The sequence below is a fragment of the Crocodylus siamensis genome, chromosome 3 (genome assembly GCF_052110815.1).
Source record: "Crocodylus siamensis isolate JL-2025a chromosome 3, ASM5211081v1, whole genome shotgun sequence".
Lineage (NCBI taxonomy): Eukaryota > Metazoa > Chordata > Crocodylia > Crocodylidae > Crocodylus > Crocodylus siamensis.
Genome location: NC_143397.1, coordinates 82,190,315 through 82,212,482, shown reverse-complemented (window position 1 = coordinate 82,212,482; position 22,168 = coordinate 82,190,315). Strand labels below are relative to the sequence as shown.

Sequence of the window (22,168 nt, the reverse complement as noted above, 5' to 3'; positions counted from 1 at the left end):
AATTTTCCAGTTAGGCAAAATGCAGTTACTTGCCTTATGTTTACATTTGGATGGTACTGTGTGTTTCCTATCCTAAACAGTGCAGTCTCTCTCAAAAGCACCTGTATTCAGGTAGGAAGTGGTAAGAAACAACTTGAAAAATAGTGGCCTGTAACTGCATGAGATAAAGGAAAATCATTTTTACACTACATATCCCAGAAGAAATTTTATAGTGTTAAGAATAACCTTTACCCATTGCATGAGCCAGAGGTTCTGGGATCAGATACCTGATATTGTTAATATTAAACTGAATGGCAAGACATTCAGAACAAAACCAAGATGAGGCTCAGATGCATATATGACCTTATGCATTTGTCACCTAAATACACATACACTTCCAGATGCATCTACATTATGTGGATAAAATTAGCTTATTGCTGAAGTGAAGGTTTCAAAGCAGTATACGGCAGATAACATAACTTCTACAAAGTTATTTCCAAGGTGGACTGTAGGACTAAAACTCAAACATGAGCATTTTAAGTTGAATGCAAAGGACTCTCTCAAACGAACGATGAATATGACTATGCAGCTGCAGGGTCATATATCTGCCCTTATGTCGCTCTTTCACTCTCAAAAGAAAGAGTTCAAAGAAGCTTGGCATTTTACATGTGCAATAATACAGTCATAAAACTGAAATTTATGGTTCTTACAGCAGCTGCAACTCATATTAGGTAAATGTATATTTGACCCCTTTAAAGCAGGGATCGGCAACTTCTTTGCCATTGTAGGCTGCTTTTAGCAACCCAGGACCTGCCGCCAGCTTTCTCCTCCACCCCTTACAGCCTCCAGAGATTAGCAGAGGCTGTAGAGAAGTAGGCACTAGGACCCCAGAGATGCCACTTCTGCTGCCATGGCTGGAGCATGCTGTAACTTCCTGAGCTGCTGAGAGCCAGATCCAGTCTCTTTACAGGCAGAACCAGTCTGTGGGCTGTAGGTTGCCAATCCCTGCCTTATAGGAATATATATTACAGCACAGCATAAAATAAAAAAACCCTCAAATTTTCAGTAACTGAAGACCAGGTCTATACTTTTCCTGATTAGAAGGGATCTGGATTTTCATTCAGAATGGAAAAATATGGTAAACTGTGGATTTCCTCTTTTTAAAGAGAAAAACCCAGATTTTCTCCTTTTTAAAGGAGAAAAATGTGGGTTAAGGAGGGTTTCCCCTTGCAGGCTGACAAAGTTTCAGCCTGCAAGGGGCTGAGAGGAGCAGGAAAAGGGCAGTCAGGCAGGGTGTGCCATGTGCATATATGCATGCACATGACCCCCAGACAGCCTGGAGAGCAGCTCCCACAGGTAAGTCAGGGGGCTGGGGGGGAGGAATTGAGGCCTCTGTAGGGAGGGAGGAAGTTGGGCAGGGCTAGGGCTGCTGCCCAGCCAGGGCAGTGCAGGGGCTTGGGGCCCGGGTCTGGAATGCACGGCCACAGGGACCCAGCAGGGAGCAGGATGGGGCGGAGGGGACTGGCTCCCCACTGCTGTGCGCACTCCCAGGCAAAGCACATGCCCTCCAAATTTGTGAATGGGCGGCAGGTACAGGCTGCCTGCTCTGGGCTCAGCCTGTCTGCCTTGGGCTCAGCCTGCCTGCCCTGCTGCCCTCCCCTCAGGGCCTCTGCAGTCCAGCAGGCAGGACCTGGCACGGCAGCATAGAGCAGGGCCAGGAGGGGAAGTTCAGTGCCACTGCTGCAAGCCCTACACTGCCATGGCAAGGTGTCCCCTGCCTGCCCAGCAGCAGCAGGAGGCAAAACCCCACACTGCCACCTTCACAGCTGCCAGGGGGGCACAGGGTGCCTCTCCATGGCAGCACAGGACTCCTGGTGGTGATACTGAGCTTCTACACTCAGCCTCACTCTGCCCTGCTGCACCGGGTCCCATCCACTGGGCCACTGAGGTCCCAAAGGGAGGGTAGCAGGGTGGGGAGCCCAAGCCTGCAGCAGGCAGCCCTCACTTGCCCCCCTCACGGGTTCCTCCGACTGTGCTGCCTATGGTGGAGGGGTAGCCGGGCTCCACTCCCCAGCGGGGCTGCAGCAGCCACCTTCTCCCATGGGTGGCAGCTGGGGCTCAGATGCTGCTGCTAGGGGCAGGGGTCTGCAGACCTAGGTCCCTGGCCCCATAGCCTTGGCCTTTGGGGGGCCCTCCAGCAAGACTTGGGGGCAAGGGGCTGTGGATGGGGAGTGAGGGGCACCAGCAGGTCTGAGGGACTGTGGATTGGGATTGAGGGGCAAATGGCATGGGGAGGGCATTGGCATATCAGGGCTGCTCAGCACCACAAAGTAGTGAGTGGGGACAACTGGACCTGTGTCCTGGTGAGCAAAGGGGGCAGGGGAAGCTCAGATTTTTCCATCATAAGAAAACCCAAGATCAAACACCAAAGTTTATAGGGATTTAGAATTTATTTTACTGTTGTAATTGATGCACTGGTAGGCTTCCAAATTGCTTTAAAATTGTAAATGTAAATATTGTGTTCAACTGATACCTGTGTATGTATAATGGTGTTTCATTTTGATCGTGAATTTTGGGGGTTTTAATTGGAGAATTTATGATTATTAAACAGAGAAAACCAGGATCCCTGCTGATTAGGTGGATCAAATCTAAATCTGTAACATTAAAATGAAAGTATGATATCACAATATATGCTCTGTCTTTGTAGCACTTTAGTGTTTGCTTTAAACTTTTAGACGAAGAGCATTCTGAAAAATATAAAATAAAACCCAATACCACTGCTTGCTTTAGGTATGACAAATAACCTGAACAGATGGACATTTTAAGCTAGTATAAGTCATACATTGCATAATGTTTTGTGGTTAACTCTGCGTATGTAGTTCAGAGGTTTTGATTTATCAAGTGTTTAACGTATATCAATATGAAGAACTAACTAATATATTAGAGGGGCAAATGTAGGGGGAGATTTATATTGCTGATGTGTTTGTTTGGGTTTTTTTAATGGTTTGCATAACCCAGCCCTCCATATAATGCAGAAGGAATTCTTTCCTTTCTCCACTAGATGGGGCTCACTGTTAACTAAGTTTTCCTTCCCCTTTCAGTTTATCTGCTAGCTACTGTGAGATGTACTTATCAGAATAAGATTATGCTGATTTAGTTTATCAGTTGAATAGCTATACATGTGTACAACATGTATGTGCTGATGATATATTTATATGCATATCCTATAAAATTGTAGCACTTTTGTTCCAGTAGACACTTTTGTCACTAGACAAGCCTCAACTATTGAACGCTTTCACTCCAGAATTGTGTTTTCCTTGGTCCAGTATTTCCACTGCACCTGTATTTCTTTGAAATGTTAACAGTCTACATGCCAACCCTAGTATTTTGCTGTTTCTCTACTCAGAATAATCTTGTGTGTGATATCTCTGGTTAATGTAAAAAATGTGAAGTATTTGCCCGTCCCATGGATACTCTTGAAACTGAGCAATTTGGAAATTGTCCACCAGTTTCTTGGGGGGGAGACCTGGAAGTGTTCTCTCTTCACATGTAGGGTAATATCAGCAGAGAGAGAAAATGAGGAAAAGCTCAGGTGAATTATGTTTTTCATTTTTTTTCTCAGTATTTTTCTTCCTCTCTCCTTCTGTATCTCTTGTGTGTATGCATTCTTTCTTTTGCTCTCTTCCCTCAGCTCTCTCATCCCCTTCTAAGGCCTTTTATGTCTAATGAGGCAACTCAGAGCCATTTTGCCAAAGTGCTGAATTGGTTCCAGAGACAGGTATTTTCTGGTTGCCAGGAGCTCCTTTTTAAATCCTAAAGGAAGCGAATTCCACCTAGCTACTGGTGTCCTGGGTGCCTCTGGTAGGGGAATAAATAGTAATAATAATGATGAGGATGATAATGAAAATTTCATGCCCAGCACATTCATTTTGGAATCATCTGGTTGTAACCTCTTCATGCCTGGTAATCTCCTTTTTTTTCCTTTTCTTTCATGGCCCAGTTTCAGTGAGCATCACAAATCTTTATCCTGGTTGTGAAAATGTTAGTGTGAGAAGTCGGAGCATGATGTTTGAGCCAGGCCTGACCAAAGGGATGTTAGAAGCATTTGTTTCACCATCTCACCACTCGCACTGCTCAGCAGATGACCAGTCTACCAAGGCTATTGATGTTCAAAATGCCTACTTGAATGGTAATGAATGTACTGCATTATCATGATTAATTCTATCCAACATGTTGTTGGATATTATGTATTGTTTTTAAATATTATAATTGGCATTACACTGAACATGTCTAGTAGTTCCACATGCTTCATTTTTTAAGTTGCATACATTTGTTATAGATTATTTTTTATTTTATTAAACTATAGAAAACTTGTATAAAACCCATGCAATTAAATTGAATACATCAGAAGCATAAGATGAGTGAATGAGCATGCGTCTCTTGAGCTTTTTTTTTCGTTAAGGGGTGATGGGCTTTAGATTGAAACTCGGGACAAAAGTTTTGTTTTGGACCAGAAATTATTATATGTATGCAATCATAGCCATGTCAAATACCTTATGAATGAGTAGTCACTGGACTTGACCAAAAGAGTTTATAGCTGAGAGGTCATCCTCTTTTATCTTTTTGCCCTATAGTAGATGGTACAATCCTCTCAAATGAAACTCTGAATAAAGGTAATATTTTAATTCCCATATCAGTTCTTTCAAGGCTGTGGGGGGAATAACCAACCTTTTCTCTTTGAGATGAGAGGATACTTACCTAGCATGCACACAAGCATATCTTTGAGATATTATTGCCTTGCATCCTGAGAAACCAATACGAAGTCAACATTTGGTTTTGTTCCAAAATAATGCGCCGTTTTAGTACAGTCATTTAACAGGATTGGATATCAGACATCTCTATTTGCACATGTCTTGGCATAACTGAAAACTACACATCGTGAATTCTGAATAGTTCTCATTAACATGTCCCAACTGTACTGTTTGAATAGGCAAACCCCTCTGAAAATGAGAAGTGACAATTCTGTTGAAAAATTTCACTGCACAATTAAGGCTTCTAGTTTTTTAATCAAAATTTGCTAACTAAAAATAATTCAAGTGGGTATGCCTTCAGCTTCAGTAGGGAAGACTAGGGGTGACTCAGTGTGAGAGAATGTAAGAAACTAACATAGACAGTAGAAACAGATGTCAGGAAAACAGTGCAACAGTACCTGTGTTGTTTAAAATGCTCATATACAACTGTGATTCTCAAAGCCTACTCTATCTTCCTCTTAGCAATACAATATCAATAGTTTCACTTATATAAACCAAAAAGGATTGTTTTCTGAATAACCTTTTCAGTGTTTTTGATGCTCACTGTTATACATCAGAAAAACAGTAATCTGAGAAATGTTCAGTTTTATTTCCAGAGGTAAGAGAAGGAACAGGAGGCTGTGTTTCTCCAGTTGTTTACTGCTAGGTTTTGTTGCCTGAGAGGTTTAATATCTATCGCTTCTGTAGAAGGCCAGGACCAATTTAATTGGTAGTGCACAGGATTTATGACATTTACATACGGCTACCTCCTGTCAGCCCTAGAAAAGGATTGTCTCCAGGTGTAAACAGAAGAGTCCGTGCTTGAGCTTCTTTAAAAACCCTTCAGTTGTTTTGTTTCCCTTTATTGCATAACTTTTCTCCCCTACCAATCCCAGCATTCAGAGAGAGAATGTGTCCCATATAGCCCATATGACATCTCCAACATCTTCTGCCATTGTGGATGAAGGGTTTATATCTGGTGGTTTACCTATTTTATATCTGTCCTTTTTTATAGGAGTTGGTGATTTCAGTGTGTGGGAATTCTCTGGGAACCCTGTATATTTCTGCTGTTATGATTATTTTGCTGCAAATGATCCTACTGCAATTCACATAGTGCTTTTCAGTCTTGAGGAACCTTATGAAATCCAGCTAAACCAAGTGACCTTTTGGCTCAGTTTCCTGAAATCGCTAGTTCCAGTTGAGGAGCCTATAGGTATGTTACACTCCGTGTTTATACATTTTCAGTGGGGGAAAGAAAAAACTTGATACTTGATTCTCTGTAAAATCTACACAGTGAGTCCTGTCCTGTCTTAGTTCATCTGTATCATATTACAATCAACTTTTAAATACAATTCTCCTGCTAAGGTAGTAGGCCACCGTAGAACAGAGAGCCTTGCTAGGGCTTTATATACTATTTTGACTCACTGAAGTTACCCTGGTACTTCGGTACCATGGTTTCCTGATTTCTCCATAGCAGCTTAGCTTGGATTTTTCTTGTCGAGTAAGTTATTTGACACACTCATTATCTCAGTAGAAGTTCCAGATGCCCTAGACCTTTTAAAAAAAGTTTGAAGACAACCTTAAATTCCGTTTTTAAATTCAACCCCAACTAAATGTGAATCACATTTTTTTAAAGCTCTGCATGTTCTGTCCAGACCTGTTCAGCTACAGCTGTGTTTGGGTTTGAAATTTTGTTTTCTCAACTTGTTTGTGCATCAGTGTAAATGGAGTCCAATGCTTTTAGTAAATGTCCCTTGACCACCTGATCAAATTTTGTTTGGTTTCTAAACAGCATCAACTATCTAATGTTTCCATTGCACATGTAGCTTGGAGTGAGTTAGTTGAGATTCAAACCAATTGATTTAATCCTCCCTTTTTTTAAATTCACTTATTTTAAGATAATTAATGTAGCTTTTATTGCAATGAAACATATGTTCACAGGCCCTTACTGTTTAGAAAACACAACCCTCACAGATCTGTCTTGGCTTTATCAGCCAGAACTCTATCATAGGCTGCTAGATCTACATGGGGAAGAACACCTGTTGAATAATAAAGCTACTGTGGAATCATCAGGCCAGGGATATCAAAGTATCCATTCCAAGTTAAAATCTCTACATTCTTTCTACCAGGAAATATGCACAAAACAAATGCCAGCCTTCATTGGTTTTGCTTCCTCCACTTCAGGCATCTAAGGGGCTGTTCATTTCCATTTAGGGTTAAAACAAGGTTAATTATTATAAGAAACAATATACAAGAAGTTCAGACAGTAAAAGTTCAAGAATTTGCAGAAAATTCAATATTGAAACTGAAGTTCACACTTTGGTATTTTCCCCAGTCAAAACATGAATCAAGTATTTCATTCATTCTGTTAACAAAAAAGTTTGATTCAGCCATGCCAGGAACTAAACTTAGAATCATAGAAAATTAACCTCAAGAAGTCACCTAGTCCAACACCCTGCTCGGAGCAGGACCATCCCCAACTAGGCCGTTCCAGCCAGGGCTTTGTGTAGCCAAATCTTAAAAACCTCCAAGAATGGAGATTCCACAACCTCTTTGGGTAACCTGTTCCAGTGAGATACTACCCTCCTGGTGAGAGTTTTTCCTAGTATCTAACCTAAACTTCCCATGCTTCAACTTGAGCCCATTGTTCTGTCATCTGCCACCACTGAGAACAGTTGAGCTCCATCCTCTCTGGAACCACCTTTCAGGTAGTTGAATGCTGCTATTAAATCCCCTCTCAGTCTTCTTGTCTCCAGACTAAATAAGCCCAGTTCCCTCAGCCTCTCCTCATAAATAATGTGCCTTAGCCATCTAGCCGTTTTGTTGCCCTCCACTGGACTCTCTTTAATTTGTCCGCATCCTTTTTGTAGTGGGGGACTGGTGGACAAACTAGACTGCCAACTAGACAACAAGCCACTGATTACTACCCTTTGAGCTGTAATGATCCAGCCACTTTTCTATCCACCTTCCAGTCTGTTCATCCAGTCTAGACTTTGTTAGGTTGCTTGCAAGAATGTTGTGGGAGACCCTATCAAAAGCCTTGTTTAAAGTCAAGGTATGCAGCATGTCCACTGCTGTCTCTGCAGCCGCAGAGAGGCAATCGGGTTGGTCAGGCATGACTTGCCCTTGGTGACTCCGTGCTGATTGTTGCTAATTGCCTGCTTCTTCTCCAAGTGCTTAGAAATGGATTCCTTGAGGACCTGCCCCATGATTTTTCTGTGGACTGAGGTGAGGCTGACTCTGGTTCCCTGGATCCTCCTTCCCTTTCTTAAAGACACATATATTTGCCCTTCTCCAGTTGAGGGACCTCTTTTTCAAAGATAATGGCCAGCGGCTCTGCAGTCACATCAGCCAAGTCCCTCAACACCCTTGGGTGTGTTGCATCCAGCCCATGGAATTACACATGTCCAGCTTCTCTAAATAGCCCCTAACCTGTTCTTTCACTGCTGTAGGGCTGCTCACCTTTTCCCAAACTGGGCTGCCAGGTGCAGTAGTCTGGAAGCTGACTTGGTCCATGAAGACTGAGGTAAAAAAGGCATTGAGTACTTCAGCCTTTTCTGCATTATTTGTCACTAGGTTGCCTCCCCCATTCAGTAAGGGACCCACACTTTCCCTGATCTTCCTCATGTTGCTGACATGCTTATAGAAACTCCTTCTTGTTACCCTTAATGTCCCTTGCTAGCTGTAACTCCAATTACACTTTGGCCTTCTTGATTTCATCCCTGCATGCCCAAGCAATGCTCTTATACTCCTTCATAGTTGTTTGTCCAAGTTCCATTTCTTGTAAGCTTCCATTTTTGTGTTTGGCTCCCTGAAGAGTTCCCTGCTAAGCCAAGGTGGACTTCTGCCATACTTGCTAGTCTTCCTATGCATTGGGATGGTTTGTTCCTGTGACCTCAGTAAAGTTTCTTTAAAATACAACCAGCTTCCTGGACTTCTTTTCCCCTCAGACTGGCCTCCCAGGGGATCCTATCAGTTCCCTGAGTGAGTCAGAAGTCTGCTTTCTGAAGTCCAGGGTCCTTACTCTGCTGCTCTCCATCCTTCCTTTCCTCAGGATCCTGAACTCAATCATCTCATGGTCACTGCTGTCCAAGTTGCCATCCACTTCTACATTCATACCAATTCTTCCCTATTTCTGAGCAGCAGGTCAAGAAGAGCACAGCCCCCTAATTGGCCTCTCCAGCACTTGCACTGGAAGTTGTCCCCAACACACTCCAAAAACTTCCTGGATTGCCTGTACGTGCTGCTGAGATGTCAAGGTGATTGAAATCCCCCATGAGAACCAGGGCCGGTGACTGGGAAACTTCTGGTAGCTGTTGAAAGAGAGCCTCATCCCATCCCTGGTTTGGTGGTCTACAGCAGACACCCACCTTGACATCACCCTTGTTGCTCTCCCCTCTGACTCTTAAGAGACTTTCAACAGACCTATCTCCATTTTCATACTGGAGCGCTGAGCAATCATACAGCTCTTTTACATAAAGCACAACTTCCTCCTCTTCTCTCTTGCCTGTCCTTCCTGAACAATTTGTACCCATTCATGACAGTGCTCCAGTCATGCAAGCTATCCCAGCAAGTCTTGTTATTCCAATCGCATCATAATCCTGTGACTGTGTGAAGACTTCCAGTTCTTCCTGCTTTTTTCCCTGGCTCCATGTATTTGTGTACAGACACCTGATGTAACTAGCCAATTGGCCCGTTTTCGCGGGAAAGATGGGAATCTTGTTGCCACATCATACTTGTGCTTCCTCCAGGCTATATGCTTTCCCCACTTACCTCAGGGCTTTGGTCTCTATCCCCTGGCAAACATAGTTTAAATCTTCCTTACTAGGTTAGCAAGCTTGTCTGTGAAGATGTTCCTTCCCTCTCTTTGTCAGGTGGATCCTTTCTCTTCCTAGCAATCCTTCTTGGAACAACATCCCATGGTTGAAGAAACCAAAGCCCTGCTGGTGGCACTTTCTGTGCAGCTGTGCATTGATCAGCAGGATGTATCCACTCCTGCCCAGGCCCTTCCCTTTGACCAGAAGGATGAATGAGAACACCACCTGAGCTTCTGTCCTCCTCAGAGCTTTGTAGTCACTCTTGATCTGTTCAGTCACCCCTGGCAGTATCATTGTTGCCCACATGGATGAGCACTATGATGTAGTAGTTGGGGGGACCAGATGAGTTTCAGTAATTGTTCTACGACATCCTGAATCTGGGCTTTGGGAAAGCGGCAGACCTCCCATGACGACGGGTCAGGCCAGCATCCCCCACAGAAGAGTCTCCAGCCACCAGTACTTGTCACTTCCTCTTAGTGGCACTGTCCTCAGTCCTCCCCACCTTGTGGATGCCTGGCTTGACCTCTTCTATCAGCAGAATAGGCTCTTGCTCCTCCTCTGACGGGGTTTCATATGTGTTCTCCAGGCAAACTGCTGAAGATGGAGATGAAGACTTGTGCTTGCTGCCAGAAGTCACAAGCTTCCAGCTTTCCACCTTCCTGGGAGTCCATGACCTTTTTCTTTAGTGCTGCCTCAGGCAGCCCTTCCTCCATAGTCTTAGAGGTCTTCTCCAGCGTCTAATCAATGAAGTCCTCACAGCCAAGGATGCTTTGGAGTCTTGCCGCCACCTTCTGTAGCTCTTGCATACTTCCTACAGACGCTACCAGAAGGCACCACTCACAGCACAGGCACTCCTCCACCTGGCTGTCTCTGCAAGGAACGTGCAAGCCACAGCCTCCATAGCACCAAACCAGGACCAGAGTGGAATCCTTTATAGTGAGTGGTCCTGCCTGGACAGACACCTCACAGGTGCAAGGAGAGGAAGAGGTGGCAGTGGCTCTGATATTAAAAGGGCCTCTAGCCATTTCTGTGGGTCTCTTAATCCACCGCCTTTCTTTCTAAGCACACGTTTTCTAGCAAACTTCCCTGTACTTTGGCCTGTTCACTGCTCCTTGGTTCCAAAAGTTTCCCTTTCCCCTGCTAACCTGCTTCCTCTCATCAAGCTTAAAGTGAAGGAGGGTGAGAGGTTATCCAGGCAAACTGCGTAGTGAACTCCTTTTTACTCTGGACTTCACTCAAACAAGGGGCTTAAGTATTGGTCTAAGTGTTCAGTTTTATCTACTTACACTAAATATGCGTAGGCTAGTTACTCTTCATTAAAGAAAGAGCTTACTTGAAAGGTTCCCTTCAAAGGGGAGAGCAATTGCACTGTTTGCTTGCTCCCTGGTCGCTCAGAGTAGTCTTGCATACCTGTTTGGGCCTGGATTGGCTCCCCCCTTGTTAGGGCTTTTGTCAGAGGTAGGCAGCAATCGCCCAGCTAGCAGCAATCCCAGCTGCTCAGAGCACACACCCAAACATACAGCCATAAAACAAACACTCAGCGAGCCATACGTACAGTCCTGGCTCGCTCACCTTCCTGAGTAGGATCTGGTGCCTGGCTTCTGGTTCCTCTTCCCCTTCCTCCTCTTGCTCCCAGTAAACTCTTTGCAAACTTGAGAAAGTCCATCTTTCTTCCAAAATAATTAGCACTACATGTAAAAAGCTGTCATTGAACTATAACCAGTAATTATGCAACTTATCCATTGCTGAAAATCCTTAGGCTGCAAACAAACAGATATCCCTGCCCCTTGTTACACCCCAAATGCGTGACAATTCTTAGTAACAGTTTGTGCCACGTTTTTGTAGTAGGCAACTCTTTTCTCGGTAGGTGAGAGCACAAGCAGCCCTGAGATGACCATGCTCTCCAGCCATCCCAAGCAGGTACTCTCAGGACTTCAGAGACCTGATTCTGCAGGATAATGGCCCTGAGTGCCTAGGTGTGTCCCAAAGCACTCCAGGTAAACCCTGTGCTTTCCCTGCTCTGCACTTGCAGATGGGTGCCATGGGATCACCAGCACTCAAATGTAAGATGAGCTCCTCGCCCACCCGCCCCCCACCACTGTGTCGATTGGAGAGAAAAGCATCATCTTAGATTCAAGTAAATATGGTATCTCCGTTCAGTCCTTCATAAAAACCCAGGAAAAAGTTTGGTAGCTCTATGTTTTTTATGTGTTCCTTTTAAAGGTTATAGAGTTACTGAATACTAACTTTTAATTTGTAGCCATAAATGATTTTTGTGCATAATGGATCCGGTTTTGTTGATCTTATTCAGTCTTTACTGGATTATTAACTTTCCACTGAAGTTGATTAAAGTTAAACCAGAGTAAGGATGGAGTGAAACTGTAGTGGACCTGGTGACTTTTAAATTTGGCAGATTTTTTGTGTGTGTGTGTGTGTGTGTCCCCCAAGAAATATAGTCGAGAACAGGCTGTTTAAATGTGTGTTCTGTACTGTCATTTCATTCATATGCCATTTGTATCTTTCTCTTTCTCATTTTTTTCATGGTTTCCCAGGCTTTCCTACTTAACTCTCACCTAAGTTGAGAGTTCAGTGTTTGTGTAAGTACTGTACAGTAGCATTCATACTACTGTATGAATGTTGTAGATTGTCTGTGTTTTGTTGATAAGATGTTTCTGTGGTACTGAAGACCATCCAAAATATTATCAGGGACCCATGCAAGAAGCTACTATTATTGACTTAAATAATTTTTTCCTAACCAGTTTTACAGTATGTAGTTAATAGACGATTCATAGATGGTCTTACTTAGTAACAATAATTTATCCTGATTTTTTTTAAAAAAAAATGAAACATTATAGCAATTTTAACATTTTTCAAAATTGGCCAAGCATTCATCTAGGCTATCTAATGGACTATAAGCAAGATCATATCAGCCTAAGATACACAGAAGCATGACAGGTTGCTCGTGAAGTTGGCCAATGCATTTTCACAAGCAACTAGTACGTCAGGAGCATAAAATTCATCTCTGCTCCAGTGGTTACAATAAGAGTACACTCTTCCTGACATCTCTTCATTCTGGGTGTGTATTTTTCTTTCTCATGTAGCATACGGTGGGAGGCTGAAAAATCCATTGCGTGTTGTTCTGGTGGCCACCCATGCTGACATTGTGAACCTTCCACGCCCTGTTGGAGGAGAGTTTGGCTATGACAAAGATATGTCGCTATTGAAAGAAATCAGAAATAGGTGAGAAAAGGAGACCTGTAGTTTTTTAAATACAATATCTGGATGAGAAATACTAAGGCTTGCTGTCAAGTTAAGAGGTATTGTTGGAATTAATATTAAGTGGTACATGCATAAATAAAACTGATGCTTTAGAGCTATTCTATGTTATAAGTGACCTAGATATTTTCATTGTAAAAGTGGAACACTTGGTGCTCAAAATGAGCAAATCGCCTTTTCTCAGTAACTTTTACACTGCTGGGATTAGAATATGCCCCAAATACCAGTACTAGCAGATTGGCTTATACACTAGTTCCATAGTATTGTAACAGCGTCAGAAAAGTAGATGACTTCAGTGCAGTTGTACTGCATGGAAATGATTAAATGAGTTAACAGCAGAATTTTAGTCTTTACCTTAAATTGTAGTTAAGATGCACAATAATTTTTTTAAAGTATTGATTGTGTGGATTTTATATATTCTAAAGGGTTCTATGGCAGTATAGATGATATGAGCCTAGAGTGTGAAAGAAGTGAATCACTGTATTTGGAAAGGTCTACTGACATCCATTGTGAAGTCTTGGAGGGAATGAAAAGGCAGCATTTAACTGTTTTCCCAAATTAGACCCCAGCAGATGTTACACTTGAGACACCAATTTGTCTGTTGTTCATGTACAGGCAACCCCTGCTTTATGCTGTTTTGCTTAGCGCTATAACACTCATTTGCTTTCACTATAACACTCATTTGAAATGGATACTTGATTCCACTTAGCGCTCAACAAGTTTCGTTATAACACTCACAGTCACCATCTTGGGTCATCAAAAACTTTTGGTTTCGCTTAACACTCGTTTTGCTCAATGCTCATTTTTTTTCAGGAACCAATTAAGAGCACTGAGTGAGGGTAGCCTGTATTAAATAGTAACCCAGTCATACATTCAGGCAATTAATGGTGTCACAAAAAGGAAGCCAGCCCCCAAAATATTACTTTTTGGGGATCGTGGATTACATCTCATCGCAACTTTTAAATGAATGTCTGTCAATGGCCTTTGTCTTAGAAAGTAGAATAAACAACATTCACAATAAGTTCATAAGGGGATACTTTCTTGCAAGCCACACTTTACAGTTCTATTATAACGTTTAGCACAATATCCTGCTCTACTGAAAATAAGCAGTGATTGGGTACCTGGGTGCAACTCTTGGAGTTGCAACCAATAAATGTATCTCATTGCTATGCTTGCAAAAAGGGAGAAGTAATGTTAGCAAATATTAAACGGTGTGAGGGTAATGGAAAAAGTTGTCTGTATTAAACCAATATCCAAGCTATTTTAAATAAAAACTACCAAGTAGGATGACCTCATATTTATAACAAAATGTATATTTTCCATTACCTGCAATCCCTTTGTTCTGATCCAAGTACCTCTTATCTCGGGAACACTTTTTTTCCCTAGGGTTTTATTTGTTGTTTTTAAGTGAGTGATATCTGCTGTTAGCAATTCTGTTTACCTTGAATAAAATACAAGTAATTAGAAACTATTCTCCTTTTAATAAATCTCCTTTCATAATAACCAGACTTTAATTTTTTGCACTTTCTGTTAATTTTATTTTTAAAGGGAAAAGGAAAAATGTTAATTATTTTGAATAAAACATATGGTTACGTAAATTTTAAAGTTTGGATTAGGACTATAAATTAATAAATGAATGTACTGGCTGTTTCTTAGGTTTGGAAATGATCTTCAAATTTCAGACAAGTTATTTGTTTTGGACGCTGGAGCATCTGGCTCTAAAGATATGAAGCTTCTACGAAATCACCTGCAAGAGTTAAGAAGTCAAGTCATTTCTGTAAGTAATGTGTGCTGATGGCAAAGAGCCCAACTGCATTTAGAACTCCAATTTGAGGATATGTTGGGGAGGTTTTTTTGCAACAGGACTCTTGGGGCGCCTATACATGTGCAGCAGAGTTGCTCCAATGCACTGTAATTACAGTGAGTCAGAGCAGACATGATTGATTAATTAATTGATTCTGCTGGAGCATGGTAATTATGTGGCAGAGAGCGTGGTGAAGACTCCAACGTCTCGTCTGTTGACTCCAGCATCTTGTGTATTAGCTCCCTGGACTGAAAAATGGCGGCAGGGACACTTTAAAGTTCATTCAACAAGTTTTAGTTAAAGTACCCTCCACCACCATTTTTCAGTGCAGGGGCGCTGATACACAAGACACTGGATGCTTTCATTAAAGTGGCTCTGGGTCCATACATCATGGAGGTCTGGGTTTTTGAAGGGAAGAGCATTCCCTGATAGCTGTTCAGACACATTTCAGTTGCTAGTGAACCTGCAGACCCTTCTATATTCAAAGGATCATTATATATCAACTAAGGCTCAAAGCTTGTCTGCCTATCCCAGTCATGCAGTTCATCCAGTAAAAGATATTACCCACAAAAAAATCTTTCCTTGCAAGTAATGGAAATGATTACATTATTTTACATCTGAAACAGCTTCTCTACTTTTTCTTTTAAAGATGCAACTTAACCATCAGTGTATTATCAGTGATATATTAATTCATGTGAACCAGGAAGTCTTATCTAGCACTCCCCAAAGTAAGAGAAATGCCAAAAGTAAAAGAAATGGAAACAGGAAGAAGTAAAACCTCTTCATTTCTTATAGTCAAAGATGGCAATTGTAAGTTAGGAAGAAGATTGTGTTTCTCAAACATTTGACAATACCTCTGTTTAGACATGCTTTTCTCACTTGTGTGACTTTAAAAGGTACAATGCCTTAATTCTGCATTGAGTCTCACAGCACCTTGGTGTATATCATTCCCAAAAAAAGTTCTTTAACGCTTTGAGTTGTTTTGAAGGACACTTTATTAACGACAAGTTTCTAATATACATTTCAGCAGTACTTCAGTGCCACTTTGTCTTGCTAATGCTTATAAGGTTTCCAGTTAACATCAAGAGCAGTTTCAAGACTGCTTTATCCCAGAAATGACAACCTACAGCTTTGCACAGAGAATTCTGCTGAAGAATTTTCATTCTGGCAAACACCAATTCCCCTGAGCGGCTGTCAGCTCTTGTGGGAGTTTTTTAACATAGTCAGGTCTCAGGAGGTTGGACTTGTTACCACAGTGTCAATTAGCCTAACAGCAGCTTTAACAGGCATGATGATGAGAGGAGGGTTCTGACACCAGCGCCTCTAAGATTTGCTACACTAAGATTCCCACTAGCATTAGCATCTGTTCACTTCCACCAAAGGAATTCTTTGTAAATTTTCCCAGTGTAAATATGAACCCTTGACTCTTGCTATTACTAATCTGTGCTCCGCTCTAGTAAACTGTAAGTTGTCTCAGATAAGGATTAATAACTTTCAGTGATTTAAATATTATATTATTTATAATATCACAGCTAGATGTTATGCATAATATCACATACAAGGCAATTGTAGTGGGCGAGATATTTCTTAAGAAAAGTTTGTAGCCTGAATTAAGGTCCATAAAGCATACTTTTATAACAAGAGACAGTTCATTTTGAAGCACTCCTAAATAGTACTGGATTCTTTCAGGGTTCCCTTTGGAGTGCTTCTACCATTTTTAGAGCATGGAGAGGGCCTGCAGAATGCATTTACTGTGCAAGGAGATAATACATGCATCATTGCATGCCAAGGCAATACTATTGCTTGGTTGGAGATAAATTAATTGGGAATGTGTCAGTGTTTCTAGATGCATGTTCTAAAATAAGTTACTTTCAAGTTGGAGCAAGGTAAAATAATCAAGGTTCCGTAGACCTATGGCAAATTGACTGAAGTTTTGTCTGGGACTTTATTTTCCAACAGCAATATTCCCTAACTTCTGTAGGAATTGTGCAGCATCTCTATGGACAGTTCAAAAGGAGGCTTCATATGAATAAAATAGGGCTGTCAAGCAATTAAACAATTTGATCGCAATTAGTTGCGAGATTTAAAAAAGTCGCAATTAATCGCAATTTTAATTGCACAGCCAAAAAAAATCAAAATTATGCGCAGAAAAAATCAAAGTTATGCAAAATTATGCAGGTATGTTGTATGGTTTGGAGGTTGGGGTGTGTGGGGGAAATTTTTAAAGATGTGGGGGGCTGTGGGTGCATGTGTAGGTTTTGGAGCCTGGGGCAGGTTCCCACATACTTTGGCAGGATATGGGGTATGTGTCTCAGGAGTGAGGGGCAGCAGCAGGGCTGGGGGTGGGGTGTGGCTTGGGAGTGACAGAGAGACGTGTGCACACACACATAGACACACACTGCCTGGCAGCTAAGTCTGTGGGAGGGAAGGGGGGTCACATTGAGGCCCCCACGGTGAGGGAGGGAGTGGGGAAGAGGCTGGGGTGAATGGAGCCCCAGGGTCAGGGTGTGGGTCATGGGATGGAGCAGCAGGCAGCTTGTCCAGAGGCACAGGGGGCCCCCTGCCATTCCACGCAGCCTAGGGGAGACATAGGGGGTGCCTAGGGGCAGCACTGATGGCAGCAGAGCGGAGCCTGGGGACGGGCTCCAAAACCACACACACAATTAACGTGGTAAAAAAAGAATGCAAACAGTGATTAACGCATTAATCGCTATTGACAGCCCTAGAATAAAATATGCTGACTGCATTACATGTTTGTTGTCCCTTTGGTGCTTATCTTGGTATTAAATTTCCTGTTTTATGCTACCCTCAATCATTCAGCTTTGTGTGCTGTAGATTTTTGTATATAGATACACAGCTGCAGTGTAGAAGTTGTCATGGCAGAAGCTACTGGGGCTTTTAGCAGCTGAGAAGTGGGATGGAGGGTTGCAGCTTAATGAAGCTAGCTAGATGTTTCTTTTAAAATGATTAAGAAGGAAATGTTGATCATTTTAAATTGTTTTGGTTTCTAAGTAAACCCCCAAATGAATGGAAGCAGTTGATACCACTCACTCAAAGATATTATCTAAGCTTATCAGGGGATTTAGGTAGAGCATGTGCCCACAGGTATACTGGGCTCACATTGTAAGACTTGTCTTTTTATTTGTGATGATGACTAGAAAGTTGTTAAATTGTCTTGCAAATTGAAATGTCCATCTCTCCAGGGAACAAAGTACTGGAGGGGTCTTTGATCCATCACAGTCAAACCCTGCATTCTGTGCTTGTGGAGTTCACAGGATGTTCACAGCAGCTCTTTCTGAAAAATATAATCCATGTGTTTAACAACACATCAGAAGTAGGTCCCTAAATTGGTGTTTTCTGTGCTTTTTGTTAGATGTGTCCACCTATGACTCACCTGTGTGAAAAAATAATCTCCACCCTTCCTTCTTGGAGAAAAATGAATGGGCCCAACCAGTTGATGTCATTGCAACAGTTTGTATATGATGTGCAGGATCAGCTTAACCCACTGGCCAGTGAAGAAGATCTACGGCATATTGCCCAGCAGTTGCACAGTATAGGAGAAGTAGGTGTTCTTATTTGAACTGCATTTCTTTTTGTGATGACCTGCTTGCAATTTCTGGAAATTCTGCATGGCATCCAGTTAAGATCTGGAAGAAGAGGATAGGCTTTGTACCTTTTATTCTGTTTAATTGAAAACAATGAAGAAAATCTGAAATGACTAAAATCTGTGAACTCTGGTTTCTGGTATTCGAATGCTGCATGAAAAATGCAACAAATTGCTGCTTAGAGGAAGGAAAAAAAAAGGAAAGTGTGTGTATACATAGAGAAAGAGAGAGCCAGAATGCCTTGTCTTGAAGGCCACAGTGAATTAAATTAAATTTGAATGAGTCCATATAACAAGCTGCGCTAAAGTAGATATTATGATTTGATTTCCCATCCTGCCTTATCCCAACAATATTGTGTAGATATTGCAGTCTGAAAGGTAAGATTAAAAATAATTGAATAGTCATTGCAGGTTGGTTTGTCTAAAAAAAATTGTTGGCCTAGCTATGCTATTTAGAGATTGGAGGTATAGGCAAATCCCACACCTGAATTACCCGCCCTCCCCCCGACCCAGAGATTACCCAGTGGTTCAAGGATTACTGTCTTGCTGTCTATACAGATTAAATGCCATAGAATCAAATGAGTTAAACAGTTCAGTGCAGGTATGTAACTTGGGTCTTAGGATATGGTAACTTGACTTGACTTGCACATTTGGTGGTAGCTGCAGTAGAAGTAGTGTGACAAAGATGTCCCATTTTCAGCCATTTCAGGCAAATTGAGGGGTGCAGGAGAAACTGCAGTTTAGTCCAAAATATTTTTGTCTGTCCATAGAAAATTGAAGTGCATTTAAAAAAAAAACATTTCTGCTAAAAGAGTATCTGAAAAATCTGTGAACCTTATTCTCCCAGCAAAAGAAAGCAAGTCAAGAAACCAGATCCTGTATAAAAAGTACATGAAGGGAAGTAACCACATTGTTATCTTTCTGCAATTAGTAGTGTAATTACGGACTTGCATCCTATGGAAAGAGTAGATCTGCTGTTGCCTTTACTTCATAAGATAATTTGTAACTTTCTTCTTTACCAACAGATTAACATCATGCAGAGTGAAACTGTGCAAGATGTAGTGCTCTTGGATCCTCGCTGGCTCTGTTCTAATGTCCTCGGAAAAATCCTGTCTGTGGAGAACCCAAAAGCCCTACATCATTATAGAGGTCGATATACAATAGAGGACATCCAGCGCCTCGTATCAGACAGTGGATGTCAGACAGTGGATGTGGAAGAACTGATCCAAATTTTAGATGCCATGGATATCTGTGCAAGAGACCTTAGCAGTGGAACAATGGTGGATATTCCTGCTCTGATCAAGACGGACAATCTTCACAGGTCTTGGACAGATGAAGAGGACGAGGTCATGATTTATGGTGGTGTAAGAATTGTTCCTGTGGAACACCTCACCCCATTCCCTTGTGGAATTTTTCATAAAGTTCAAGTGAATCTTTGTAGGTGGATTCACCAGCAAAGCACAGAGGGAGATGCAGATATACGTCTGTGGGTAAACGGATCAAAGATTGTGAACCGGGGAGCTGAGCTTTTAGTGTTACTAGTCAACCATGGTCAGGGCATAGAGGTTCAAGTTAGAGGACTGGAAACAGAGAAGATCAAGTGCTGCCTGCTTCTAGATTCTGTATGCAGTACCATTGATAATTTAATGGCAACAACATTACCAGGCCTTCTGACTGTGAAACATTACCTTAGCCCTCAGCAGCTGAGAGAACATCATGAACCAGTCATGATCTACCAGCCTAGAGACTTTTTTCGGGCGCAAAGCCAAAAAGAGACTTCACTGACCAACACCATGGGTGGATATAAAGAAAGCTTTAGCAGTATCTTGTGCTTTGGATGTCTTGATGCCTACTCCCAGGGAAATTTAGGCATGGATATTCATGTTTCAGATCTGAATCTTCTTACAAGGAGAAAACTAAGTAGACTTTTGGACCCACCTGATCCCATGGGCAAGGATTGGTGCCTTCTTGCTATGAACCTGGGTCTTCCTGATTTTGTTGCAAAGTACAATGCAAATAATGACTTCCCAAGCCCAGTCCATGCCCTTCTGCAGGAATGGAGCAATGCTCCTGAAAGCACTGTAGGTATCCTAATGTCTAAGCTGAGGGAATTAGGCCGCAGAGATGCAGCAGACTTTTTATTGAAGGCATCGCCTGTATTCAAAATCAGTTTAGATGCTAATGGCCAAGAAGCCTATGCTTCGAGTTGTAACAGTGGGACATCTTATAATTCAATTAGTTCAGTAGTGTCACGGTAAGAACAGAAGTTTTGCATGGACATTATTTCTTTCAAACTGCAGAAAGCATAAAAGTTACAGTATAATAGAGGTTCTCTATATTAATTTATAAGCTTCTGTGTGGAAGGATTTTTATCCTGCATCAGCACCACCTTTTTATGTGAATAATCTTTCTACTTTTAACTGTGAACTGTTGCTTTTTATTTAGCTATTAAAAGGCTGGTGTTCTAGTGTTCTACAACTCTTGTTTTGGATATACAATGTGCTGCTGCTTAATACTGCCATTTTAACTTGGAAGGAGAACTTCTGGAAGATGTACTATTAACTGTTTTTTAAAACATTTCAGTTTTCCTAAAAAGAGAAAAAATTGCACATTAATCTAAAATGTGTGTTTCTTACTCCCTGTTTCTTCCTTTCATCATGTCCTCCACTTAACTTTTATATTTGTAGGGTGTGGGGATGGAAAGCCCAACAACATTTACAGCCAGTTTGCTTGACTTTAACACCATATTTATAAATGAAAAAGTGAGTGCCTTTTGCAGAAGAGGGTGTGGTTGAATTGAATGATCCTGTTGAAATTAAAAGACGCTACCTCTGTTTCACTTAAACTATCTGCATGCTGGTCCTTGCTAGTGGCACTTGCCTCTGGTTTTTTTCTGTGGTTTAAGACATTTGATAATGAGTCATTATTGTACAAAGAGTTTTCACGTCAGTATGGTGGGTATTGATACATAATACTTAATCAGCTTTGTTTTTCATTGGACCATGATTTATTTGAAAATCTATTGAAACCTACCCACTGTCACGCTTCATTATTTCAACACATCTCAGGTAAAAGATCACATGAATTGTGGAGTTTGCAAAGACACATGCAAAATGCTAAATACTGCAGAGTAGTATTGTATAGCTATCAATTGTCGTCTGTGCATAGCAAATGGTTTTCTGCTATTAGATCCTAGTTTGTTTATTTCCTCTACTTGAAGATTTTAAAAAAGGAAGCAAAGTTTCTTGCAATGAGAACTTTAAAACTTATATGAGGGAACAAGACCCATTCTTCTGTTCGGAAAAGCATGTAAAATTAATGGTGCAATGTGTGTGTGCGTGTGTGTGTGTGCGTGTGTGTGTATATATACTGTATGTATATATATTAATACTATTTTTCCTTAATCTTTTAAGATGTAGTAAAATTTTAAAGGATTTTTTACAAATAAACTCTTGCTTGTTGCATCTTTTTCATTACTACTTCATTTCTCATCACCTTCACATTTTCTGTCCCACAAAAATAAAGTCACTTTTGTATGTTTGTACAGGGGGTTGTTGATTTTAGACTTGCAAGTCTTGCTTGTCGTGGTATTGAGCTGTTCCTGTAAGTTCTGAATACCTTCCAGTCAACTCCACTCCAACCCCACTGCAGTAGGAGTGTGGGGCTTGGGACATCTTGCAGTCTGATTTTGTAAAATAACTAAAACTCTGAGGAAGGGAATGTATTTCTGTTTTCTCACCTGTGGGCTCCATACAATAGATGAGGTCTGCTTTTCTTTTTCTTTTAAAAAAACAAGCCAGAGGAGTAGAGCAAAACAACTTTTCCTTTTATCTGCACATACAGAGAATAAAACAGAAAATGGTGGGTCTGCCATCAAGAGCAGCATCCCAACATGACT

General features: G+C 41.5%; 1 protein-coding gene across 2 annotated transcripts in view; it reads left to right on the top strand.

Moving 5' to 3' along the window:
• The window catches only part of DAPK1 (death associated protein kinase 1), a 132,303-nt gene extending 110,571 nt beyond the window's left edge, over positions 1-21,732 (top strand). For both annotated transcript variants that reach the window (XM_090038616.1, XM_090038617.1), the window contains exons 21-26: positions 3,980-4,168; positions 5,785-5,982; positions 12,688-12,826; positions 14,519-14,639; positions 18,040-18,228; positions 19,296-21,732. In XM_090038616.1, the coding sequence (XP_089894742.1) occupies positions 3,980-4,168; positions 5,785-5,982; positions 12,688-12,826; positions 14,519-14,639; positions 18,040-18,228; positions 19,296-20,528 (2,069 nt within the window). In that variant the 3' untranslated portion in view covers positions 20,529-21,732. The remainder of the gene's footprint in view (positions 1-3,979; positions 4,169-5,784; positions 5,983-12,687; positions 12,827-14,518; positions 14,640-18,039; positions 18,229-19,295) is intronic.
• Positions 21,733-22,168: the final 436 nt, after the last annotated feature.